Source organism: Syngnathus floridae, chromosome 10, assembly GCF_059516105.1.
Source record: "Syngnathus floridae isolate MCC-2025c chromosome 10, RoL_Sflo_1.0, whole genome shotgun sequence".
In the NCBI taxonomy this organism is placed as follows: domain Eukaryota; kingdom Metazoa; phylum Chordata; class Actinopteri; order Syngnathiformes; family Syngnathidae; genus Syngnathus; species Syngnathus floridae.
The window spans coordinates 12,666,884-12,694,303 of NC_142422.1; the positions used below are offsets into that span (position 1 = coordinate 12,666,884).

At 43.2% G+C, this 27,420-nt stretch overlaps 1 protein-coding gene and 2 long non-coding RNA genes across 6 annotated transcripts in view; 1 reads left to right on the forward strand and 2 right to left on the reverse strand.

Annotated features, from left to right (window-relative positions):
- bcam (basal cell adhesion molecule (Lutheran blood group)) overlaps positions 1-27,420 on the forward strand; it is a 47,456-nt gene that overhangs the window by 11,851 nt on the left and 8,185 nt on the right. For all 3 annotated transcript variants that reach the window (XM_088387042.1, XM_088387043.1, XM_088387044.1), the window contains exons 2-9: positions 20,888-21,015; positions 21,136-21,352; positions 22,823-22,896; positions 23,447-23,543; positions 23,613-23,795; positions 24,536-24,657; positions 24,752-24,893; positions 25,466-25,581. In XM_088387042.1, coding sequence (XP_088243168.1) covers positions 20,888-21,015; positions 21,136-21,352; positions 22,823-22,896; positions 23,447-23,543; positions 23,613-23,795; positions 24,536-24,657; positions 24,752-24,893; positions 25,466-25,581 — 1,079 coding nt within the window. The remainder of the gene's footprint in view (positions 1-20,887; positions 21,016-21,135; positions 21,353-22,822; positions 22,897-23,446; positions 23,544-23,612; positions 23,796-24,535; positions 24,658-24,751; positions 24,894-25,465; positions 25,582-27,420) is intronic.
- Positions 6,082-8,632, reverse strand: LOC148392551 (uncharacterized). The gene is made up of 4 exons (XR_015861044.1): positions 8,525-8,632; positions 7,746-7,895; positions 7,585-7,671; positions 6,082-6,620 (listed from the first exon to the last, which is right to left on the reverse strand). It is a non-coding gene; the product is annotated as an uncharacterized LOC148392551 (long non-coding RNA).
- Positions 13,441-19,008, reverse strand: LOC148392552 (uncharacterized). 2 transcript variants are annotated; one of them, XR_015861050.1, is made up of 6 exons: positions 18,247-19,008; positions 16,505-16,621; positions 16,123-16,279; positions 15,708-15,797; positions 14,978-15,079; positions 13,441-13,458 (listed from the first exon to the last, which is right to left on the reverse strand). It is a non-coding gene; the product is annotated as an uncharacterized LOC148392552 (long non-coding RNA). The 2 variants fall into 2 exon arrangements; XR_015861049.1 differs by lacking the exon at positions 13,441-13,458 and adding an exon at positions 14,167-14,270 and having other exon boundaries at positions 18,247-19,007.

A 27,420-nucleotide genomic window follows, 5' to 3' on the forward strand; every position in this document is an offset into this window, starting at 1 on the left:
GTGAGTGTGTGAGACTTTAATTGGGAGGAGGGAAAGAATGCCACAGAATCTTAATGAGGTCTGAATTATTATATCTCGCAGGGATAAAGAGGGATTAATAAAGGGGGCTTAGTCGGCATTGGGCACCCTTTGCTCAGATGCATCATGGGAGTCTGCCTCCTCCTGGATCTGGCTACAGAAGGCTCCTGCGTCTCCGCCAGCGGGCTTGTGACCATATCTGCCAGCCAGCCAGAGATTGCTGGTGTACTGATGTGTGACTCTGTGCCCCCCACCTACTGGATGGAGTTCAGCCAAGCATTAGCAAGTTAATCCACCATAATAGGCAAAAAGAGAAAGCCCAAAAGTCAAGGGGGAAGAGAGGTGGGGGGGGGGGGGGGGGGGCTTGGAGGCTAGGCATAGCGTGAAAAAGTTTTTGTAAGCGTGGGCATGTGAGGTTTGGCATGCAAAAGGCTCACAATTTGCATTGAGATTAAATCAAGGGCTTGCTTGGGCTGTGTTTGTTTGGGGACAGCAGGTGTTGATCAAATCGCAGCCTTTCTGACTATGAAGCCATATCAACACAAGAACTCGGTCGACCTGTGCTTGTGTTAGGGTAGCTGTTCCTTAAAGAGCAACAACAGCGCTACTTGGTAGGCTAATAGCGTGTGTAGCTCCACTGTGTTTCCCATTGTATGCTAGCATGAAGATGCTGCAGCATGCTGAAAAATATCAACGATACCATTGATTTATCGGCTTCAACATGACTTTTGTCACACTATTGCCAACTACAAAAACCTCAAGTCGCTTGACTCGCACAGCAAACTAGACACACTCTGACAGTGCATGGCAAAATGTGAAAAACAAGCGGGCCTGCAGAGGCGAGACGGAGGTCGTTTTGAGGTCGAGCGTCGGCAGGTTTCCCCGGTACAATGCTGAAGTTATGCTTCAGCAGGGCTTCCCGGCATCTCCCTTCCCACCCGCCTAAGGTCGCCTTTGTGGAGAGGCGGACAGGAGAGTGGGGGCGGCGGGAGGGACGGGGGTCAGGTGCGGGGCTAATTTGAGCGATGGAGGAGGTAAGCTAGCGACCCGTATTGTGTGCTACAGCGTCCGCGTATGGTAGGCCCTCTCTGTCTCTTTCTTTTGCCTTTCTCCTTCGCCCTATCAGCTGTGCAGCACGTTTACGCCTCAGTCTCTATATCCCGCTATCGGCGCAGCGCACTCAGGGCGGGGGGGGGGGGTTTGCTTAGCTACTCTATTGAGCAAGCTGGATGTATCCTGGATGGAGGAGTATTGAGGAGAAAGGAAAGAAAGGAAGAATAATCCAAAATGGTGCACTCCAGCGGCCCGTTATCTCCTTGCAACGAGGATGGCCCCTCTCACCTTTGTCCAGATTTGTGCATTTTACACAAAACTCTCTCATTAGATTGTACAGCAAATTCCAGACCCGACGGCGGGAGGCCGAACCTTGTGTTGACGTTGGTGCCGGACCCAAGTGGTTGCATTTGACTTTTAAATCCAAAGAAATTTTCCACATTCAGATCAGCTATCGCCCTTAGGAAAATCTTAATTTATTTAAGAAAAAAATCCCAAAATAGAACTTTTATTTGCGATGTGTTTTTTAATCTGACTTTTTTTCTCAAATGTCCAACTGTCGTTTATAATTTGAAAACGTGTTTTTTTTTTTGTCAAATATTCTGTCAAAGAACTTTCCAAAGGGACGTTAGAAATTCCAAAGTGGCAAAATAAGGAAGCAAAGTATAGTATCACGTCTTTGTTGTTTACCCGCAATTGTTTGCAGCTGGTGTGAGCGTGACCCTTTGTGTTTGGCCAACACGACGCTTGGGTGCCAAAATCCAGTTGCTGTGAGCGGAAATTAAAAAAGAAGAAATAAATCCTGACAACAGGGAATGTTATTAGAAGAATGGACTTATTGGTGTGCTTAGGCGCGACTTAGACGGTAAATTACAATTCGATTTAGTAGGTTAGCATACGTAGCATATCGTATGAATGTGTGTACGCCTGCTTACGTGACATTTCATTTCGCCTTTGACTGAGATAAACCTGCGCATGTGTTCTTAACTGCACACGTAGCGCACAGTACAGAGGCTGGATTGCATTAGCGTAAATGGGCAGAGTATTTATCTGTGCAGCCTGCTTGGAAATGACTTTGAGGAAGAATTGATTGAAGGGGAAGTGACAGAGAGTTAGAGAGCAAACAGCCCAGGCGGCAGCACTTCATCCCCAGCCTTTTAGCGAGATTAGCTGCAGCCGTAATGTCTTTGCCGTTTTATTTATACCCGGCCGGGCCGGCCTCCCTCGTGCCTCCTGTCTGCCTTTGACACAATACAGATTGTTTTCTTTTACTTCTGAAAAGGACACTTACAGGACACTTATGCTCCTCGGAGAAGTGACTCTAACCATGTGAAAAAATAATAATAAGAAGAACACAACTTTTGAGTTTTTAAGGCCATAAGCCGCAGTTTGCCAAACATGTTATAACATCAGTTGTTCTTTTTAGTGGATACAGAATACATTCCTGTGGGTACTCTTATATTAACTGTCTACATGTGTTGCTCCACCGTTTGTGTCCAAAAATCATTTTTCTTCTACAACTGATGCCTATCATTTGCATGTCAAAGGCATTTTAGCCTCCATGCTAACATACGTTTGAGGGGCTTCAAACTTTGCGTAGTTACTATCATGAAACGGGAGGGGCGGCCCCAGAACAAAAGAAAAGCATCATTCCCACAGAAAATGCATTACTCTCACCTGTGCACTTGTTAGAAGCCATTACGATGGGCGGCATATGTGGGCAGATTAAATCTCCCAGCCAAAGGCTGCATATCATTCCCACCGTTGGAGTCATTTGTCTGATAATAGTATGTGGAGAAGACACGCAGGGGACTCCATTACCCTGTCACGTCGTCTTACTCCATGCCCTCGCATTTTAACTCCTGCTTGTACTTTTCTGCCACCTTGACCCCAATTTCACATTCAGCCGGCGGCTGTTGGACCAAGAAAAGGACAGCATTGTGTTAATGGGAGGCCCTACAAGGCAGGAGGAGGCTAATATTTTGGCAGGTGTTGTGGGCTAGCGCCCCATGACATGAAATATTAATATCCTCTCTCATCTCTGGCCCCTCGATGACACTTCACTGATTGCCTTTCCCCCTCTCATAGTCCATCTCTGCCTTCTTTGTGAAATTTAGTTTAGACTGAAAGGAGGCCACACGGGGTAAGGGCGGGGCGAGACCTTGCCTAGCACGCTAGCTAGTTGGCCTGTGCTTCATTTTGTTTGATTTGATTGGAAAAATAATGAGATTTGACTCCCTATTTTCATCCAACTGTGTTAAATATTAAAAGATTATTATGATTGGAGCTAAAGGTCAAACTACTGTTATGCTAATCCATTGCTAGCAGCTGATTTGTGTCCACAATCCAGTAATGCTATTTATTCATCTGGTCTCTTTCTGGATGTTCTGAGCTCCAGCTTCCGTCCCAGCGCCGCCAAGTAGGAGTTTTGCGTAGATGTCACTCCACTTCCCAAACATTCCGTCATGTTGGCGTCGTGTTTGGCCAGCGACTCAAGAGAGCTTCTGCTGGTTTGCAGCCGACTCGTCCACAGCTTTGTCCCGCTTTTACTCTCCTCCTGCCTCTTTCTGCATCCATCCTCCTCATCTTCTTGTCAGACACAAAACCACTTGGCGACTGCACCGCCCTAAAATGCGGCCCTCTGAATGGGCTCTGTGTTTATCGCCGTTGCCGGGACGACAGGGGGAATCGGACAAAAGATGGCATGAGCCTTCTTCAGCCTTGTTGCCCACTTCACTCCCAAAGGTGGGATGACAGCACACTCAAGGACGACTGTGATTTATCTGTTACAACTGCGCACGCTGCGGCTTTCACGACACATGCACCGCTGAGGAATGCTCACACGCGGCCGGCCCAAATCGGACAGACATTTAGCATTCAAGTACTTTTCGCACTGCTCGCTTCTTGCTCTACGTAATATGTTAACCAGATCAAACGATAAACCGCATGGTACACTGTGCTGTGAACAAAGCTTCAATAACACAATAACTACAAAAACAAAACAAAATATGGATTGAAGCGCAATTCCAAGTCAAGCTTGAAGAGCAAGTCCCAAATGATTGCAGCGATCGCACATGTAAAAGCGCTGATCTTGTTCAATTTATGAGCCGGCAAGGTTAGCAACGCACGCGCAAGCTAATTACTTAACAGCCTCCCGGCGCCGTTACGGCAGCCTCAAATCCGTGGGAACGTCGGACCGACTCGTCCCTCGGATGTCCTCTGCCTCTGCTTCCTCTCGAGTGCAACCGCTGAATCTCAATGAAGAATACTTTGCGGAATTGACAGATCATCATCAGACATAAAGATGATGTCCAACGATGATAAATCAAACGGAGCAGAATATCGGACAGTAGCCCCTCTGCAGTTAGCCCCTCCCAGCCACACTCGCCTTTCACACTCGCTGTCGCTTTTTTACGTCTATTGTTGGCTGTACAGTGCTTGTGTGTGCGTTTGTGTGGCGGCAGCTGCTGGCCTGCACCTGTTCTACTCTCATCGGGCCTTCGTTGACAGACTTCAGATCTTTACGTGGGCCCCTTCCCCCCTTCACTGCCTCCATTCATCCCCCATCACACACGCATAGATTGTACAGTACTGAACAAAAGTACAGTACAGTGGTCCAATCGCTATTTCACCTAACCGGGTTAACCCAAGTATTAGTTTAGTTGTTTGTGGCTTAGTTGTCAGCAATCACAACTTCGTTCTATCTTTGAGTGACTTTGTGTAGGAATAGTAGGTGCGGAAATGTGATCATGACATCAGCTCGCCGTTCTGCTGTATGATGACAACACAAATAAATCAAGCTGAGAGCAAACATGAAATAAAGTCAAATGCACTTTGTGTTGGCGTGAAAGCTTGCAAAGTGGAACGCGGCTTCATTTCTTTTGCGATGGGAACGCTCAAGTTTTATAACCCCAGGAAGAATCTCTGTGTACATATTTGCAACATTTGGCAACGAGAGCGGCAGCGTCTCCGTCCCCTCCGCATGAATAATAAATGACATGTACGCAAATGTGAATATGCAATTGTACAAACCACACAGGAATAAATCAATGCTATCCAGTAGTAGCCGTGTTGATATTTTCCTTCATGCTTTGTTTACTGCGGTACAAGCAAGTGCTTCAAACTACCGAGCTAAAGTCCTTGCGTGCTTTTAACATACTTGGCTGATTGGGATTCAACATCTGATTCAGTCTTATGTTCTCACTGCCTGCCACTGACACTCGGGAGTTGATTCCATGCAATCAGGGCATTGTTTTGCGTGTTCAGCTCGTATAAATGTAGATAATCAGCATTCAGTTGGCGAGTTTGTAATTTGGAGCAGTCTCGAGTGACCTGCTTGAGATGACTCTGTTTGCTTTGCCAACAGTACAACTCACAATAATCCATTTAGCCACCAAGGTTGTTTTGGACCACACACTCGCGCTCATACAGGCACACACACGCACATACGCACGCACACACACACACACACACACACACACACACACATCCTTGTTAACCTCCCTCTGCAGGACCCAAAGTACTTTACTGAGTAGTGGGGTCCACCCTTTCTAGTGGTCCAAGAACTATGAAAAAAATCAGGCAAGTCCCAAAAAAAATCTTGATATTAAAAATCACTTTCAATGAACACAATTCGAAACTTTTTTTTTCATGTCAGTTTTTCAGTCACATGAGGGGCCTGTTTCTAACATTCCGGCTTTGCGGGGTCCACATTTACACACATAAGATTTTTAGTCAGTTATGGGGCTCGCTTTTAATATTTCAACCTTAAGAGGTCCACCTATACACACATTATTTTTTTAGCCAGTTATAGAGCTTGCTGTTAAGATTTAAGACTTGTTAGGTCTGCCTTTATAAAGAGGATCTATCAAGTTCAACCCCAACCCTAATCTAACCCAAACATGCATTTGTGTGGACTTGATCATTTCAGAAAACCTAAAAATTTTGTTAGTGTGAATACTTTCATCTGGCTAAATATACTAGATATACATTGAAATGTGCATTCTAAAATACATTCTAAAGTCTTTATTCAGATTCTGGTCCATTTTCCTTGGTCACAGTCTTAATATTCTTCAATTTGTTCAGTCATATTGGTACATTTTAAAATAATATTTAAATTCTGCATTTTAGCTAACTATAAAGTACACAGGATTTACAAGTAATAATTGTCTTGAGTCAAAATTTTAAATGGACACATTACAAATGTAGCCAATGAATAAAGGAACTTATTTAATCTAACATTTATGAACAGGAGAAGTGGAGCATAAAAAAAAAATCACAAACAAATAGTGAACAAATGGTGAAACAGAACCAGCCATGTGTTTCTATCTCTGTTAAGGGAAGCTGTTTCACTCATATTTTCTCCTCATGGTGGTTATTCTCTTTTTGACAAAGTACTTAACAGCTCAGTGTTTGTGGTTCTGCAGCAATGCATTTCTCGCAGTCAAGCTTACCAGGAACCTGATTTGTCAATATATACTTCCTTGAATGTTTATTTACTGCAGCACATTCCTCTGGGGTCCAGCTTCTTTTCACAACTTTTCCGTTACCTAAGGGCATAAGAAGAGCACTTTTTAGTTTACAATTTAATTAGAACAAAATTGCATAAAGAATACATTCACTTTATGTACAATTATCCGACAATATAATTTAAATGAGATATTTTATAACGTCAACTATCTTTGTCAACAGTGATGAGCCTACAATAGACATAAGTAAATCAGTGATCTGAGATATTAATCCGGTCATTTAAGTTGCTAGGTGGTCTTCAGTGTCAGCTGTTTTGATATTAACAAAATTAAAAATAGATGCACAAAAGGGTAACATTAGAATGGCCCCAGTTTTGGTGGTGGGGGAAAGAGGTCTCTCATTTTCTTGACTACTTTTAAGCAGTTTTGCATTTGATCAGAATGTCACTGCTGGTAGATGAAGCAATTCCTGGACCCTACAGAGGTTGCACAGGCAGTCAAACTCCACCATGGCAGCACATTGGGATGCACCATTTCTCTGACAAAACCATTAAGAACAGATACAAGTTGTTGCAAAATCAGGGAAAATAAAAAATAAAAATCTGTGAAAAACTTTTTTCAGACAGTGTTTTACATGTATGGGGAATTTGCTTTGATAACGTGCTACACATAGACAAACAAAGATGATAAAAGTAAATTTGGAAATATATAGTGTGTAAAAAATTAAATGTGTCATGTATACATTACCCCTATTTAAAAATAGATGTAAACAAACATCTCACATATAATCAAGGTTAGCAATGACCTGTAGCTCACACGAGAAAGGATGGGTCAATTTTCATTTTATAACAAAATTCAAAAGTTTAGACCTTACATGTCTAAGAAAAAAAGTCAAGTGGTGTTTAATATATCTTGCTTGGGTCATCTAAATCTTAGTAAGCAGCATATGTGAGGATAATTAGATACTGATACAGTAGTAACAATTGGGCAATTTAAAAGCAACTGTGATAAAGTTATATATTGAAAAGGATTACTCTCAACTCACCTCTCTTTTTGGCAGACTTTTCATTACTTGGGCCACGAGATGCGGAGGTACAAGAGGTCACTTCTATGACTTCTGGGATCAGCCCATCTGAAATGATGATTTTAAAGTACAGAAAAAATACATACAGTATAGCAATATTCTAAAACAAAAATTGACTGCACCTGTATAAGAATGCTTGGTCAAATTTAATATACTCTTGTTTTGAGCAGATTGATTTGCAGAGGTACAGAGCAGTCCTTTTGGGAATCATTGTCAGTATCATCACTGTCTGAGTAGTCCACTTTGAGAAACTCCTTTGATAATTGATAGCTCTATGGAGGGAATTAAAAGAAATGTGTTGTTAGTTTCTGCAAGCTACTCTTATATGCTGTATTAATATAAAGACTAGAATTTCTTTGCTCAAAATAATTAAAATTTCTGTCCAATATCTTAACTGGTAGATGACCGGTGCTGTACACATCCTCTGAAATATGCCAAAACCTTATATCACATTCAATGCACAGGAAATTTTACATATAAAACATGGAAAAGGCTCCAAAATTTACAACAAAGAAGCCACAAGAAACCATATTTCAGAAATCTGTTATGTGTGTGTGAATGATTGGCTTTGTTGGAATAACCATGACAACCTTAAATCCATACGGAGGGCCGCATAAGTAGCCATATTTAAGAAATCTATTATGTGTGTGTTTGAATGATTGGCTTGGTTGGACCCCCATGGACGCATGTTTCAACAATCCATCTATAAGTGTGTGTGCCACTGGTTCGTTTGGGCCCTATGAGGAGAACCACTAAAACCGTGTGATCCAATGGTTGGCTGAATGCTGTTTAAGGTACCTTCTGACTAAAGAACAGCTTTCCAAATAAAAGCTGTAAACTAAGAGAACAAGAAAAGGTCTACAAAGTTTATTTCTTACAACAAAGTTTAACTGAATGGTACCTGTTGGCTGGCATCTTGTTTGATGTTATCATCAGGGTCAGAGTCCTGCCAAGTTCTGGCTGGTTCAGGCAGCACACCATCAACAGGAGCCTGAGAGCCTGTCACCTGGAATTAAAACCACAAATAACTTACCAACATCATACAGACACCACAAATGACAGACTCAAGACCTGTAGAGTTAAATCATGTGAAGTTAGTCCCCAAAACCAAACAAGCTTTTCTAACTAAAGTGTTCCAGTCAGTACTGGATGTCTAATCAGGTCCTATGACAGCATCTTTATGGATGTAGTGGAGCATCATTAAGCATGACACTTCAGCCATTTAGCTGTTGAGGATGTGTGGAACTATAGCTGTAATATAATCAGCCTCCATAATGTCCATAACCAAAATATGATCTAAAAACATGAGACAACCTTCGATCCATACGGAGGGCCCCACAAGTAGCCATCAGAAATCTGTTATTATGTGTGTGTGAATGATTGGCTTGGTTGGAATAACCAAGACAACTTTAGATCCATACGGAGGGCCCCACAAGTAGCCATCAGAAATCTGTTATGTGTGTGTGAGAATGATTGGCTTGGTTGGACACCCATGGGCGCATGTTTCAACAATCCATCTATGGGTGTGTGTGCCACTGGTTCGTTTGGGCTCTATGAGGAGAACCACTAAAACCGTGTGATCCAATGGTTGCCTGAATGCTGTTTAAGGTACCTTCTGACTAAAGAACAGCTTTCCAACTAAAAGAACAAGAAAAGGTCTACGAAGTTTATTTCTTACAACAAAGTCTAACTGAATGTTACCTGTTGGCTGGCATCTTGTTTGATGTTATCATTAGGGTCAGAGTCCTGCCAAGTTCTGGCTGGTTCAGGCAGCGCACCGTCAACAGGAGCCTGAGAGCCTGTCACCTGGAATTAAAACCACAAATAACTTACCAACATCATACAGACACCACAAATGACAGACTGAAGACCTGTAGAGTTAAATCATGTGAAGTTAGTCCCCAAAACCAAACAAGCTTTTCTAACTAAAGTGTTCCAGTCAGTTCTGGATGTCTAATAAGGTCCTATAACAGCATCTTTATGGATGTAGTGGAGCATCCTTCAGCATGACACTTTAGCTGTTTAGCTGTTGAGGATGTGTGGAACTATAGCTGTAATATAATCAGCCTCCATAATGTCCATAACCAAAATATGATCTAAAAACATGAGACAACCTTCGATCCATACGGAGGGCCCCACAAGTAGCCATCAGAAATCTATTATGTGTGTGTGAATGATTGGCTTGGTTGGAATAACCAAGACAACTTTAGATCCATACGGAGGGCCCCACAAGTAGCCATCAGAAATCTGTTATGTGTGTGTGAATGATTGGCTTGGTTGGACACCCATGGGCGCATGTTTCAACAATCCATCTATGGGTGTGTGTGCCACTGGTTCGTTTGGGCTCTATGAGGAGAACCACTAAAACCGTGTGATCCAATGGTTGCCTGAATGCTGTTTAAGGTACCTTCTGACTAAAGAACAGCTTTCCAACTAAAAGAACAAGAAAAGGTCTACGAAGTTTATTTCTTACAACAAAGTCTAACTGAATGTTACCTGTTGGCTGGCATCTTGTTTGATGTTATCATTAGGGTCAGAGTCCTGCCAAGTTCTGGCTGGTTCAGGCAGCGCACCGTCAACAGGAGCCTGAGAGCCTGTCACCTGGAATTAAAACCACAAATAACTTACCAACATCATACAGACACCACAAATGACAGACTGAAGACCTGTAGAGTTAAATCATGTGAAGTTAGTCCCCAAAACCAAACAAGCTTTTCTAACTAAAGTGTTCCAGTCAGTTCTGGATGTCTAATAAGGTCCTATAACAGCATCTTTATGGATGTAGTGGAGCATCCTTCAGCATGACACTTTAGCTGTTTAGCTGTTGCGGATGTGTGGAACTATAGCTGTAATATAATCAGCCTCCATAATGTCCATAACCAAAATATGATCTAAAAACATGAGACAACCTTCGATCCATACGGAGGGCCCCACAAGTAGCCATCAGAAATCTGTTATTATGTGTGTGTGAATGATTGGCTTGGTTGGAATAACCAAGACAACTTTAGATCCATACGGAGGGCCCCACATGTAGCCATCAGAAATCTGTTATGTGTGTGTGAATGATTGGCTTGGTTGGACACCCATGGGCGCATGTTTCAACAATCCATCTATGGGTGTGTGTGCCACTGGTTCGTTTGGGCTCTATGAGGAGAACCACTAAAACCGTGTGATCCAATGGTTGGCTGAATGCTGTTTAAGGTACCTTCTGACTAAAGAACAGCTTTCCAACTAAAAGCTGTAAACTAAGAGAACAAGAAAAGGTCTACAAAGTTTATTTCTTACAACAAAGTCTAACTGAATGTTACCTGTTGGCTGGCATCTTGTTTGATGTTATCATCAGGGTCAGAGTCCTGCCAAGTTCTGCCTGGTTCAGGCAGCGCACCGTCAACAGGAGCCTGAGAGCCTGTCACCTGGAATTAAAACCACAAATAACTTACCAACATCATACAGACACCACAAATGACAGACTCAAGACCTGTAGAGTTAAATCATGTGAAGTTAGTCCCCAAAACCAAACAAGCTTTTCTAACTAAAGTGTTCCAGTCAGTTCTGGATGTCTAATCAGGTCCTATAACAGCATCTTTATGGATGTAGTGGAGCATCCTTCAGCATGACACTTTAGCCGTTTAACTGTTGAGGATGTGTGGAACTATAGCTGTAATATAAATCAGCCTCCATAATGTCCATAACCAAAATATGATCTAAAAACATGAGACAACCTTTGATCCATACGGAGGGCCCCACAAGTAGCCATCAGAAATCTGTTATTATGTGTGTGTGTGAATGATTGGCTTGGTTGGAATAACCAAGACAACTTTAGATCCATACGGAGGGCCTCACAAGTAGCCATCAGAAATCTGTTATGTGTGTGTGAATGATTGGCTTGGTTGGACACCCATGGGCGCATGTTTCAACAAGCCATCTATAGGTGTGTGTGCCACTGGTTCGTTTGGGCTCTATGAGGAGAACCACTAAAACCGTGTGATCCAATGGTTGGCTGAATGCTGTTTAAGGTACCTTCTGACTAAAGAACAGCTTTCCAACTAAAAGCTGTAAACTAAGAGAACAAGAAAAGGTCTACAAAGTTTATTTCTTACAACAAAGTCTAACTGAATGTTACCTGTTGGCTGGCATCTTGTTTGATGTTATCATCAGGGTCAAAGTCCTGCCAAGTTCTGGCTGGTTCAGGCAGCGCACCGTCAACAGGAGCCTGAGAGCCTGTCACCTGGAATTAAAACCACAAATAACTTACCAACATCATACAGACACCACAAATGACAGACTCAAGACCTGTAGAGTTAAATCATGTGAAGTTAGTCCCCAAAACCAAACAAGCTTTTCTAACTAAAGTGTTCCAGTCAGTTCTGGATGTCTAATCAGGTCCTATAACAGCATCTTTATGGATGTAGTGGAGCATCCTTCAGCATGACACTTTAGCCGTTTAGCTGTTGAGGATGTGTGGAACTATAGCTGTAATATAATTAGCCTCCATAATGTCCATAACCAAAATATGATCTAAAAACATGAGACAACCTTCGATCCATACGGAGGGCCCCACAAGTAGCCATCAGAAATCTGTTATTATGTGTGTGTGAATGATTGGCTTGGTTGGAATAACCAAGACAACTTTAGATCCATACGGAGGGCCCCACAAGTAGCCATCAGAAATCTGTTATGTGTGTGTGAATGATTGGCTTGGTTGGACACCCATGGGCGCATGTTTCAACAATCCATCTATGGGTGTGTGTGCCACTGGTTCGTTTGGGCTCTATGAGGAGAACCACTAAAACCGTGTGATCCAATGGTTGGCTGAATGCTGTTTAAGGTACCTTCTGACTAAAGAACAGCTTTCCAACTAAAAGAACAAGAAAAGGTCTACGAAGTTTATTTCTTACAACAAAGTCTAACTGAATGTTACCTGTTGGCTGGCATCTTGTTTGATGTTATCATTAGGGTCAGAGTCCTGCCAAGTTCTGGCTGGTTCAGGCAGCGCACCGTCAACAGGAGCCTGAGAGCCTGTCACCTGGAATTAAAACCACAAATAACTTACCAACATCATACAGACACCACAAATGACAGACTGAAGACCTGTAGAGTTAAATCATGTGAAGTTAGTCCCCAAAACCAAACAAGCTTTTCTAACTAAAGTGTTCCAGTCAGTTCTGGATGTCTAATAAGGTCTTATAACAGCATCTTTATGGATGTAGTGGAGCATCCTTCAGCATGACACTTTAGCTGTTTAGCTGTTGAGGATGTGTGGAACTATAGCTGTAATATAATCAGCCTCCATAATGTCCATAACCAAAATATGATCTAAAAACATGAGACAACCTTCAATCCATACGGAGGGCCCCACAAGTAGCCATCAGAAATCTGTTATGTGTGTGTGAATGATTGGCTTGGTTGGAATAACCAAGACAACTTTAGATCCATACGGAGGGCCCCACAAGTAGCCATCAGAAATCTGTTATGTGTGTGTGAATGATTGGCTTGGTTGGACACCCATGGGCGCATGTTTCAACAATCCATCTATGGGTGTGTGTGCCACTGGTTCGTTTGGGCTCTATGAGGAGAACCACTAAAACCGTGTGATCCAATGGTTGGCTGAATGCTGTTTAAGGTACCTTCTGACTAAAGAACAGCTTTCCAACTAAAAGCTGTAAACTAAGAGAACAAGAAAAGGTCTACAAAGTTTATTTCTTACAACAAAGTCTAACTGAATGTTACCTGTTGGCTGGCATCTTGTTTGATGTTATCATCAGGGTCAGAGTCCTGCCAAGTTCTGCCTGGTTCAGGCAGCGCACCGTCAACAGGAGCCTGAGAGCCTGTCACCTGGAATTAAAACCACAAATAACTTACCAACATCATACAGACACCACAAATGACAGACTCAAGACCTGTAGAGTGAAATCATGTGAAGTTAGTCCTCAAAACCAAACAAGCTTTTCTAACTAAAGTGTTCCAGTCAGTTCTGGATGTCTAATCAGGTCCTATAACAGCATCTTTATGGATGTAGTGGAGCATCCTTCAGCATGACACTTTAGCCGTTTAGCTGTTGAGGATGTGTGGAACTATAGCTGTAATATAATCAGCCTCTATAATGTCCATAACCAAAACATGATCTAAAAACATGAGACAACCTTCGATCCATACGGAGGGCCCCACAAGTAGCCATCAGAAATCTGTTATTATGTGTGTGTGAATGATTGGCTTGGTTGGAATAACCAAGACAACTTTAGATCCATACGGAGGGCCTCACAAGTAGCCATCAGAAATCTGTTATGTGTGTGTGAATGATTGGCTTGGTTGGACACCCATGGGCGCATGTTTCAACAAGCCATCTATAGGTGTGTGTGCCACTGGTTCGTTTGGGCTCTATGAGGAGAACCACTAAAACCGTGTGATCCAATGGTTGGCTGAATGCTGTTTAAGGTACCTTCTGACTAAAGAACAGCTTTCCAACTAAAAGCTGTAAACTAAGAGAACAAGAAAAGGTCTACAAAGTTTAGTTCTTACAACAAAGTCTAACTGAATGTTACCTGTTGGCTGGCATCTTGTTTGATGTTATCATCAGGGTCAAAGTCCTGCCAAGTTCTGGCTGGTTCAGGCAGCGCACCGTCAACAGGAGCCTGAGAGCCTGTCACCTGGAATTAAAACCACAAATAACTTACCAACATCATACAGACACCACAAATGACAGACTCAAGACCTGTAGAGTGAAATCATGTGAAGTTAGTCCCCAAAACCAAACAAGCTTTTCTAACTAAAGTGTTCCAGTCAGTTCTGGATGTCTAATCAGGTCCTATAACAGCATCTTTATGGATGTAGTGGAGCATCCTTCAGCATGACACTTTAGCTGTTTAGCTGTTGAGGATGTGTGGAACTATAGCTGTAATATAATCAGCCTCTATAATGTCCATAACCAAAATATGATCTAAAAACATGAGACAACCTTTGATCCATACGGAGGGCCCCACAAGTAGCCATCAGAAATCTGTTATTATGTGTGTGTGAATGATTGGCTTGGTTGGAATAACCAAGACAACTTTAGATCCATACGGAGGGCCCCACAAGTAGCCATCAGAAATCTGTTATGTGTGTGTACATGATTGGCTTGGTTAGACCCCCATGGACGCATGTTTCAAAAATCCATCAATAAGTGTTTGTGCCACTGGTTCGTTTGGGCTCCATGAGGAGAACCACAAAAACCATGCGATCCAATGGTTAGCTGAATGCTGTTTAAGGTACCTTCTGACTAATGAACAGCTTTCCAACTAAAAGTTGTAAACTAAGAGAACAAGAAAAGGTCTACAAAGTTTATTTCTTACAACAAAGTCTAACTGAATGTTACCTGTAGGCTGCCATCTTGTTTGATCCTATCATAAGGGTAAGAGTCCTGCCAAGTTCTGGCTGGTTCAAGCAGCGCACCATCAACAGCCTGAGAGCCTGTCACCTGGAATTAAAACCACAAATAACTTACCAACATCATACAGACGCCACAAATGACAGACTCAAGACCTGTATAGTTAATCATGTGAAGTTAGTCCCCAAAACCAAACAAGCCCTTCTAACTAAAGTGTTCCAGTCAGTTCTGGATGTCTAATCAGGTCCTCTAACAGCATCTTTATGGATGTAGTGGAGCATCATTAAGCATGACACTTCAGCCATTTAGCTGTTGAGGATGTGTGGAACTATAGCTGTAATATAATCAGCCTCCATAATGTCCGTAACCAAAAGTATGATCTAAAAACATGAGACAACCTTCGATCCATACGGAGGGCCCCACAAGTAGCCATATTTAGGAAATCTGTTATGTGTGTGTGAATGATTATCTTGGTTGGAATAACCAAAACAACCTTAGATCCATAAGGAGGGCCCCACAAGTATCCATCAGAAATCTGTTAAGTGTGTGTGAATGATTGGCTTGGTTAGACCCCCATGGACGCATGTTTCAACAATCCATCTATCGGTGTGTGTGCCACTGGTTCGTTTGGGCTCCATGAGTAGAACCACAAAAACCATGCGATCCAACGGTTGGCTGAATGCTGTTTAAGGTACAACAAAGTCTAAATGAATGTTACCTGTAGGCTGGTATCCTGTTTGATGCTATCATCAGGGTAAGAGTCCTGCAAAGTTCTGGCTGGTTCAAGCAGCGCATCATCAACAGAAGCCTGAGAGTAATTCAAGTAAAAGAGATTGATGCATCAATACTAGGAAAGAAAAACAAGAAATCAAACATTTTGTATCATATAACTAGTCTTTTAGTAAAATAAAAGTTAGCTTACAGAAATAAAAACTTGCAACATTTCAAAAGAAAAGTTGAGATGGAAATGTCTTTTTGAACGTCAAAGCACTAAATTAAAAAATTGTTAATTCCACAATCCTGATGAGTTATTGAAATATTGCTTCTGAGTGACTCACTAATATAGGGTATTTTATTCCAGTCTCTTTCTAGAATTCATAATTCTTGTATAGAAAATATTTGGATATACATACCACCAGTCATGATTCTGCCATTCAAAGTCAAAGAAAAATGTACTCTCCTTTTCAGAGTACTTGGTTGTTTGGCATTTTTCTGCCGACAGAAGTTGACCCCTGTATTCTAAGATGAAATCTCCTTGTTCAAAGGGCTGGGTAGCACACACGCCTCTTCCTGCAAGGACATTTTATATAAAACCATTGGTTATGAGAAAATATTTCTTTAAGATACACCTTTAACCAAATAATTGTGGTGTTATCTTACAATTTTAATACTAAGTTCTCGCTTAGAAACAGAAATACAACAACCAATCTGAATTTGATTGTTGTTTGTGTCATTTTATAAAATAAATAAACATATATACTTAATGGATAAATGGTCTAAAAATGAGTTTATTACCTTTTTGATCATCAATAAATCTTTCCACTAGTCCAGGTTTGTCCTTTGAGGATTGAATGTAAAAGGTTGCTTCATCAGCAGGCTTTTTTCTTGCTTTCCTTTTGGACATTTCTGTCTCTAAAAAATAATTCAAAACATGGCAGAGAGTACTTTAACAAGCACTCTATATTAATTTTAAAAGATTTGTAATCATCCACTGTATAAAGACTGAAGGAATAAGCCTGGCCTGAGAACTAACAGAACAAGAGTGATTAAAGAAAGAATATTTTTCTATAATCTTTTTCAGAAAATACTGATATATTAATGAAAATGTTTGTCGGTTTGAAGCTGAGCTTTGTTTCTTCTAACTAGTCACAGTTCCAACCAGATCCAAAAAAGGACTGAAACAGCCCTTTACCTAAGTGCAGGGGTGTCCAAGTCCAGTCCTCGAGGGCCGCATTCCTCCATGTTTTCCAAGTTTCCCTCGTTAAACACACCTGATTCAATGATCAGGCTCCTGCACAGGTGTGTTTAACGAGGGGAAACTCGGAAAACATGGAGGAATGCGGCCCTCGAGGACTGGACTTGGACACCCCTGCCTAAGTGGGTAGGTGTGTAGAATGCACACAGACTGAAAACTAGATGTACAGACACTAAATAGTGCAAAAGCACCATTTACCCCATTATTATTCAATTGGGGTACTCCACCCCACCAACAAGACCTCCCTAGACCCCCCCAAAGATCACAGCATGTAGTAATTCTACATGTTCACAGCTAATTTTATTATCTCAATAACAACAAGTAATGTCATGAGCTATTTCTGTCTCTACGTGGTCACTCTTCTACTTTCAGCTCTTCCTTGAGTCAATGTGTGTTGTGAACTGAATTCTTACAAACCCAAAAGCTGGACAAAAATATGCACGACATAACGCTGACATCCTGCTGAGTCACGTGTAGGCATGTCAAGACATGTCTGTCAGCAGGCAAGAGTGCACAGGAAAACATATTACAAAAACCAGCAAAGTAGGCACATGTATCATTACTTTTATAATGCAGTAACTAGATAGTAACTCAAATACCTTAAATGAGAATAACTTGTAACTATAACTACCTATTTTTAAAAAACTAACATGGCCAACACAGCACAGCAGCGGTGCTGCATCCAAAGAAAAGTTATTTCAATAGTTTTACCAGTATAACTCATACTTCACAGGAGCTACCAACTCGTTTTTATTATGTTTCTGTTTGAAAAGTGAACGTAGCATCCTGATTAGCGCTAGCTAATTAGCTAATTTCCGGATAGTTTTATTTGCGTCAGAATGCTTGTGTTATCTAAAGAAAGCATTCTTACATGATAGAAAACCACCGAGACATACAGAAGACATGCAGATATATCATAACACTGAGCTTTACCACGTGTTTAACGAGTTTTGAAGAGGTTTCGGCAATTACGGCCAGAGTCCGGTTCTGGGGTTAGCAACTATGAAACATTAGCACATCGAAATCACCCTGAATATAACACTGAGCAATTATACATGCTGTCGTTCTCTTTTACACCATTGTTTTTAAAACAACTGTAAGCTAAGATGAATGACAAGTTAAAAAGCCGGACTTTCTGAGGGGAAAACGTTACGCCATCCGAGTGGCAATATACCGAATCCGAAGCCATAATCATTGCATATAAACCCCTCGGGGTCTGGACAAAAAGCATTTCTACATCAGTTTCATGTACTTAGTATTTACATGCAGTTGATTTACTCACCGTGTATGTTGTGTTTCGATAGGAGCAGCGTGTCTTCGTCGCGGAGCAGTCTCAGCCTTGCGCCGTCACACGTAGCGAAGTGCCGTTAAGCCGGCGGTTTTAGCCGCATGAAGCTAACACATGCAATACCTGCTGATTAAACTAATATGTAAACTGATGGTAAAGAATAAATTACTATTTATTTATACCTTTATTTTTATGTTTAGAACATGAAAAATGCACGAGACAGTTTTTAAAATAAGCCTAATAGAATGAGCGTATTTTTATAAAGCAAACAAGTGTCATGAATATTAAATAACATGTAGATAAATTGCAATTGTAATGCAGGAATTTTATGTTTACACTATTATTTTAGCTGCTATGGTTACTAAAATAATAATTACCTGGTTTAAATCTACAGGAAATAGCATTTTATTTTCTTAATCAACACTCGGATCACGAGGTGCCCTGATTGGTTGAATCATACACACTTCCGGTAGTGTGTATACTTGCAATACCACTTGCCATGGTCGGGGGGACGCTACTGAGCACACACACTTCACACACACATTTCTCAACATTGCGACCATGTGGGGTAAGTGAAAAAAATTCGTGAGGCATGTTGTTAGAGCATTTCAAGCTGTTTTAGAGTGGTTTCCCGAGTGGGGTCCAGGATTTTGGACCCCACAACGACACAGGGCCCCACTTTGTTGGTGGGCTCCCTGTCTTCGGACCCCCCATACTAATAAAAACAAGTGCACACACACACACACACGCACACACGCACACACACACGCACACACATGCACACACACACACACACACACACGTGATGCATGCAAGAGCCGTACCCTCACCCTTCCTCATGAGCAATGTTTGGGTTCGCGAGAAGACAAATGGGTGCCGTCTCTCTCTTTTGTCAGCGCTGTGTAATAAACAATGCTCTTTGAGAGGGTAGCTCGAAACCAGTCCAGGTTTTGATGTCCGGAATATGGCACTAGGTGAAAGGGGAAACGAGAGGATCCGCTTGGCGTCTTCTGTTAATGAGCAGGATCGTGTGTGTATGTGTGTGTGCGTGTGTGCATGCACCTGTGTGTGTGCGCCTCTGCAGAGTGAGAAGTTTGAGCAAAGTGCATAAAAGACTCGAGCAAGAGCATTGAAGACAGCTCCACATTAACTTTTCAGGAGACGCGGGACCTAGGCGGCTTCTGCGGGTCGTCTCCACTCTGCCGCCCTGCTTTGACTCTTTGACAGTGTCTCTCATACACACACACACACACGCACGCACACACACACACACACACGCACGCACGCACGCACACACACACACACACACACACACACTTGAGTGCACGCATACTGTTCTTTAGCCTTTCACTATTTTTCACTTAATCATAAAAGCACTTTGATAATACTATATTAAATGTAACTGTGTGTGTGTGTGTGTGTGTGTGTGTGTGCGTGTGTGTGTGTGTGTGTGTGTGCGCGCGTGTGTGTGTGTGTGTGTGTGTGCGTGTGTGTCACGGTCTGACCGTCTCACTCCCATCTGTCTTGCTGCCCGGTCATGTTCCTCAGTTCACACACACGCACTCAAGCACACACACACACACACACACACACACACACACACACACACACACACACACACACACACACACACACACACACACACACACACACACACACACACACACACACACACAATCGGCTAAATCGGATTATCTAGCCTGCGTCAACTAACGAGACCCCCATGTAGCAAGTCACCCCTGTCCCACCATTTCCCTCCAAGCCCCACGGCCACACCCATTCTTTGCTACCCACCCCCTGTCAACTCTACACACACACGCACGCACACACACACACGCACGCACACACTCACACACACACACACACACACACATGGCTCGAGGCTCGCCTTGGATTCCCCAATTATGCTTGAATTGCCCAGCTCCATCTGTGCAGCTGCCTGCTTTCTAAAGCAGATTGACCACTCCAGGACCAAATATTGTGAATTATGTGTGCTTCAATGCCAGTAGGCCAACGACTCATATGCTAACACAAAGCAAGATGGATACCTGAGTACACAATCATGAATATTCTTCAGCAAAAAGTAAGGTTAGCTCAAACTCTGTACTGTTTCTTCAGTTGTCTTCTTGAGCCAAATTTGCAGTTTCACATTACAGCCGATTACACCCAAAATAAACGTTCAGCATAACAAAAGTATTTTGAACTAAACCGCAATGAAGATGGTTTGCTGTATTTATTTTTGACTCTGCTGTTGTCAGTTAGGTAAGCATTGCAAATGAGGATGATGTTTGCCATAGATGCTTTTCTGTCAGATTGATTCAGATGTTTGCATCGTGACCTGCTATTTGTTTCCTCACATCTCTTCTTTCAGCTTGTCTACTCATCTACTCTTAGTATTTTACCGCAAAAGCATGTCTTTGGTCCTTTATTGGGATGAGCCCCCTAAATGTTGTCCTCTCTCCTTTCCTTCCCTTCCCGCTCTCTGCAGCTTTCTCGCAACGCATCAATTATTCACAAGTGGATTTTGTAGCTGAGAAATTGACGACATGGTTCATTTATTATTCACACGCCGCGTTAGGCCGATACTTGTGGAAACGTGCTTGTTCTAAGTACGTTCAACTCTTTGTTTTCGCAGTGTGCCGAGCGTTGGTGACGGTCAACGTGGCTCGGGAAGTGGAGGTGCTGAAGGATGAGACGGCCAGGCTGCACTGTTCATACACCATTTCGCCGCCGTCCGGAAACAGCCTCGTGGAGTGGCACATCGTGAGTGACCGCTTCGCCTTCCACTTCATCGTGTCGTACAGGGACTTAGTGTGTTAGCATATAAGCGTTTGTACCTGCCAACAGGTGTGTCATGTTACGATGTGTTGCTCCTCTTCTCAGGAGGTGCAGGGCAACAGGAAGCGCGTGGCCTACCGCAAGCAGGGCGGCGAGGCCAAGAGCGACAATGACACGCCGCTTAGCGGCCGCGTCAGCATTAGCGAGGACTTCACCTTGACCATCACCTCGGTCCAACCCTCCGACGGCCTTGCCTACTTCTGCTCGGTCACTGCCGGACCCGCCGGCAATGGAGAAGGCGCCACCGAGCTCAAAGTCTTCTGTACGTCTACCTTAGTTGCTTGCAGATTGCAAACATGCCAACCCATGCAATGTGAAATTTTCAAATTCAAGCGGATGCCTGTATTACAACGTTGTGGGGGGGGGGGGTTCGCCATTAAATCCCTCGCGCTAACTCCAAATGATGCAAGTAAAAGTATGAAGTGTGTCTAATCGGGGACGACCGTGGGTGGTCCAAGGACACACGTGGAGTGGGGGGGTCGAGCCCTCTGAGTGTTATTTAGGTGACATGTATGAGACATGACAGGTGTGATGGAACTTTCCATCAATTGTGTCAAGAATGATTAACTGGCGCTTAATTGAACTTATTAAAGAAAATTGCTGAGCGTGTATGGCCGGACGACGCTCGTCACGACGGAATAGTTGCTGAATTCTGACTAAGACCCGCTTATGGCTGAGGTTATAAATTGAACCAAATGGCATGCACAACCTTTCGACATCAATCAAAAAGACTCTCCATTTGCATCACGTTTCGTATTGAAGTTTCCATTTCCACATAAACGATAGCATACCAACGTTGGCCTCTTAGCTAGTTGATCACAATTTTCTTTCTCTAACTAGAGATAGTAAAAAGAGATCTTGGATTCCAGCTTCTACTCCAAACTAGTGCTACCATGTTATGCATTAACTGTGTTGGTTTCGTCAGTGGTGAGTGGGCGCCTTTTATTAACAGTGGTGTTGGACCTCACCGCAATGAAGTGCCATTTGGTTTCGAGCACTTAAAGGAAAAAAAACGTAGACCGCAGTTGTTCAACGGTCACGTTTGCCTGCTGGAATCTACAAGAGGGGAGGATGAATTACTATATGACGTCTGTTGTGTTTTTACGGTCTCCTCCTGAAAGCTGAGCTATGCTGTTTTCTGGGCTTTGCAATCGCTAGTAAATGATTGCTAAGAGAAAAATATCATGAGAGATCTTCTCAAATGAATTCAGAGATTTGACGTCACATGTTCAAAAAAAAAGGGAAAGGCTGTGTTGGACTCTGTTATGTGTACAGTATGTGTGTATATGTATTAGCTGGCTTTTTAAAGAGAGCTTATTTGTTATTGTAAGATTTTTTACTGCTGCCGGTGCTAACGTGACCTTGCATGCAAGCTGGAGAAATACTCAGGGAAATACAGGGGAATCTTGCACCTGTGCGATTGTTTTTATTACATCAGGATTGTTTTTTCTTTTTTTTTCTTTTTGTGTGTGTTGAGTTTTGCATGTGTGTGATTGTGTGATCTGACCCTCATCGGCTCATGTGAAGCGGGTCACGGTTGGAAGAACGTGGAGCAGGATATTTACTGCTCAACTGAATTAACAAGGTCAGGAGCCAGCGTGGGATGGCTGCACTGTTTTATGTGTGCTTGGGTCTCGGGGTTAAAGGTGCGGGTGTTGCTTCCTCTGAATCGTCATGATACAATCATTTATCGTCATGCTCATCTTCCTCTGTTTTATTTTCCCTCCCTCAGTTGCTCCAGAGAAGCCCATCATCACAAAGGCGTCAACGCAAGCCATTTCTGTAGGGCAGCCTGGCAGCTCCGAGGTGTGTATCCGTTGTGTGTGTGTGTGTGTGTGTGTGTGTGTGCGTGTGGCGGTACACCTGCACAATCTGATGACAAGAGCCCCCCTTATGATGATAATTTACTTCTTGTTTTTAATTACCTTTGTATTATAGCTTGGCCTCAGCTAAAATCCCAATTTGCAAATTGTGTTGGTGAAAAACTTACGAATGGATGTGATGCTTACTCATTGAACTTTTCAGAAAAAAAATAACATAAATTAAAAAATCCAATTTGATCCAAATGGTAAATGGAATGCACTTACCATAAAAATGCTTTATCTCCAATAAATAGTGCCTAAAGCATTTTATAAAGCCTGACGTTTCATTATAGTAAAAGTGATCTGTTGGACTGCAAAGTACAACAGCCTACGCTTGTAACTCTGAAAAATGTTTCTTTTAAGCTTGAAATGGCTCACTTTAACCTGGGTGGGTTTTTGCGCCTTCCTGTTAGTGTTGTAAATGTTGAAATTCGCATCCTCCTTTCCCTAGAATGATACGAACGAACAGTAACTCCTTTGGTCCTTTCAATCAGATCGGTAACTGTGTTACAATGAATGGACACCCACAGCCAAGAATCATCTGGTTTAAGGATGGCCAGCCCCTTGCCGAGGTCAAGGACCGGAAAGAAAGTAAGTAGACAAATAACACGTCCATCGTTTTTGAAGTCATAACTCACGTAGTCGCTCTTGTTCGGAAAGAGACCTACATGATTCCGTCTCTGGTGAAGGAGGCGTCGGGCCTGTACACCATCAAGAGCACGCTCTACATGCAGCCCACCAAGGCTGACAAGGACTCGGTGTTCCAGTGCACAGTGGAGTATCGCATGCCGGGAGACCAAATCAAGCAGAAGACGTCCGACACCATCAACCTCAACCTCTACTGTGAGTGCGCACGACCACAGGCCATCTTTGAAAATGTTCGATGAGCGCAACTGCTGTTTTATTGTTATTTCAACTCCTGTTTTGTTGTTCTTACTATCATACATGCTTTGTGACCGATAACTAGCGTGTTAACCAACTGAGAGTGAAGGTGAGCCATGTCAGGCAGAAAAATACATAAATACAATAACCAAAAGGTGATCAAAATTATTTCCATTTTTGATATATAGCCATTTATGATATAAGCTCATCATATTTGGTCAGGATTCTTATGCATAACGTCTTTGTGGAATGCTAGCTAGCAACTTGTGTTGTTTCTCTTGAACTGCATGAAAAGTGCAACAAGTAGACTAAATTGTTTCTGTTTCCTTTATACCTTGAACCTAGTTCTATATTAGACAAAGTTTTTCTATTTGTTTTCTTTATCTTTTTTAACACCTGCCAAAGTCCGCGCTCACTAGCTAAAGTTACCATTTTGTTTGGAAGTTGATTTTATTATAATATAGCCACCGTGACAGCCTCTGCGTGTCATTTAGCTGATTCTTGGGCGGCGTTGCGCTTGGTCTACCACCGCAGAAGACGAAGAATGTGGAGAATGAGGCGAGGAAAGAGGAGTCACTGGGAAAGTGCTTGTGGAATGCTTTGTACATCTCCTACTGACGATTTTCAGTGTGGCGCTGGAAAATCACCCCATTGAGAAATTCTCACCTGTTTCCTCCCGACGTCTGTCTTTGTCCATCTAGACCCCTCGGAGACAGCGACCTTTACCCTGCTCAACACCGGCCCCGTCAAAGAGGGCGATAACGTCACCATGAAGTGCGAGACTGACGGAAACCCTCAGCCTGAGTTCGACTTCACCAAAGACGTATACATTTTTGACATTTTTTTTTATCTTATCTGGAATACAAATTAAAATTTGTTTAGCTTTTTTTTTTTTTTTTTTTGGGTCAATCGTCCAGGACAAATTCATAGCAGCCCAGGGCGGCCTTCTAGTGTTGCAATCGGCCAAGCGCACCGACTCTGGCGTCTACATGTGCAAGGCCATCGACTTTGACAATCTGGACGCTGAACTGACGGGCCAGATCACCCTCAACGTGCACTGTGAGCAGGTTCCACATGTAGCGTTTATACACAGTGACCGGTTTTGAAGCATGTAAATGAACTGCAAATTATTTTACGGACTTTGCGTGTGTTCGAGTGACTTAATATCTCCTCTATTTTCCAATTGTCTGAACTACGATTCCAAAGTTTGATTTTTCATTCGTGACCAGTTGTTTACATACAGCGACGGAGTATGTGACGGAGTCACAGTAAAAATCCTTCTCAACACAATGATCTCTCACAAATGCAACTTTTTTTACTGATCGCAAAAATTTGGCCAAACTATCGTGTGTCCCGCTTAATGCGTGGAAAGGACAGAAAGGTCCGAGTGTCCGATGGGATTATTCACGCTTCAGGCGTCACTTTAAAGTCGTCCCAATTTGATCCACACCAAGAGGAGATAACCTCGGAATTGTGCGGAACGGGCTTAGCGCAAATTGGGCGCAACTTCAGAGAAAGGGCCATTCGCTTTGTACTTGCAAATATTACGCTTTGTGTAACAGTCTTAAGAGCTTTATTACATGCTTGCCAAAGCTCTTAATTGATTTTTTTATTCTCTCTCTGCATGTCAGACATGGCTCCGATGAATGTGACCCCAGCCAAGCCTCAGGTTGTCATGCTTGGAGACACCGTGGGATGGCAGTGCAAGACCAAAGCCTCGGCCCCTCATACAGTGCAATGGAAAAAGGTGAGCCGGCAAACGTGCGCTCCTTCTTAGCAGAGCGGTCATCACTTGGCGTTTGGACAAGTATTTGATGTGACATTTCATTTTCGGGCTTGAGGAGCAGGTGCCAAGCAAGATCGGGTGACCCTTGAAAACAAACTGAAAATGTAGCCCTCGAAGCTGCGTTCACGTAGCAACGGGATAGTTAGTGGGGATTTCTATTATGAGTAGACTCGCCAAAAAAAACGCAAAAAGGCCTCAAGAGACTGAAAAGACACAAGAGGTCTGCTATTTTGCTTTCAAGAGGCCATTTCTCCAAAGAGGAGACTAAGATTCAAGATTCAAGATTCAAGAGATTCAAGAGTTTTTTATTCGCCATGTTTGAGCGTGCCAAACAAGGAATTTGACTTCGGTAAATCACAGCCTCTGTTCAACATTTAGGTGACTAACAACAACACTCAGCACATGTGAAGAACGAAAGATATTCTCAAACATCCCCAGATCTTAAACTCCCAAGAGGGCAAGGAAAAACTCAAAACTCCAGCTATGGGAAATGAGAAACCTTGAGAAAAGTCCACAGATGGGAGGGTCCCTCTTCTAGGATGACCAGGCTGCAATGGATGCAGAGAGGACACATAGTACAAACAGTGTAAACAAAAAAGGTGTGGAAAGCAGGATGTTATTGCACAGTAATGACTCTGAGACTCTAAGAGTGGTGTGAGTTCATCAGAGCGACAGCCTGGGGGAAGAAGCTGTCTCTGTGTCTGCTGGTTTTAGTGTACAGAGCTCTATAACGGCGTCCGGAGGGGAGTATTTCAAACAGGCTGCAACCTGGGTGCGAAGGGTCTGTTGAGATGTTACTTGCACGTTTCCTGGTCCTGGTCAGGTACAAGTCTTGAATAGATGGGAGGTTGATTCCAATTATCTTTTCTGCAGTCCTTATTGTCCGTTGCAGTCTGTGCTTGTCTTGTTTGGAGGCCGATCCAAACCAGACAGTGATGGAGGTGCAGAGGACAGACTGGATGATGGCAGTGTAGAAGGTCTTCAGCAGCTCCCGCGGCAGGTTGAACTTCTTGAGCTGTCTCAGGAAGTACAGCCTCTGCTGGGCCTTCTTCCGGACAGAGTCTATGTGGCCGGTCCATTTCAGGTCCCGAGAGATTGTGGTTCCCAGGAACTTGAAGGTGTCTGATGAGAGAATAGTATTACTGCGGATAGTGAGGGGTGAAAGTGGTGAAGGGCCTCGCCTGAAGTCCACTGTCATCTCCACGGTTTTGAGCGGGTTCAGGTCCAGGTGGTTTTGGCTGCACCAGTGGACCAGCCGCTCCACCTCCTGTCTGTATGCAGTCTCATCACCGTTCTGGATCAGTCCGATGAGAGTGGTGTCGTCTGCATACTTCAGGAGCTTCACAGAAGAGTCACTTGCGGAGAAATCGTTGGTGTAGAGGGAGAAGAGCAGTGGGGAGAGGACGCACCCCTGAGGGGCTCCAGTGTTGGTAGTCAGAGTGTCAGATGTGATGCTCCCCAGCCTCACACGCTGTCTCCTGTTGGTCAGGAAGCTGGTGATCCACTGACAGGTGGAGGCAGGCACCGCGAGCTGGATGAGCTTCTGTTGGAGGATGTCAGGAGCGATGGTGTTGAACGCCGAGCTGAAGTCCACAAACAGGATCCTGGCGTACTTTCCTGGGGTGTCCAGGTGTTGCAGGATGTAGTGCAGACCCATGTTGACCGCATCATCCACCGACCTGTTTGCCCGGTAGGCAAACTGGAGGGGGTCCAGCAGGGGGCCCGTGACATCCTTCAGGTGGTTCAGCACTAACCTCTCGAAAGATTTCATGACCACAGATGTCAGTGCAACAGGTCTAT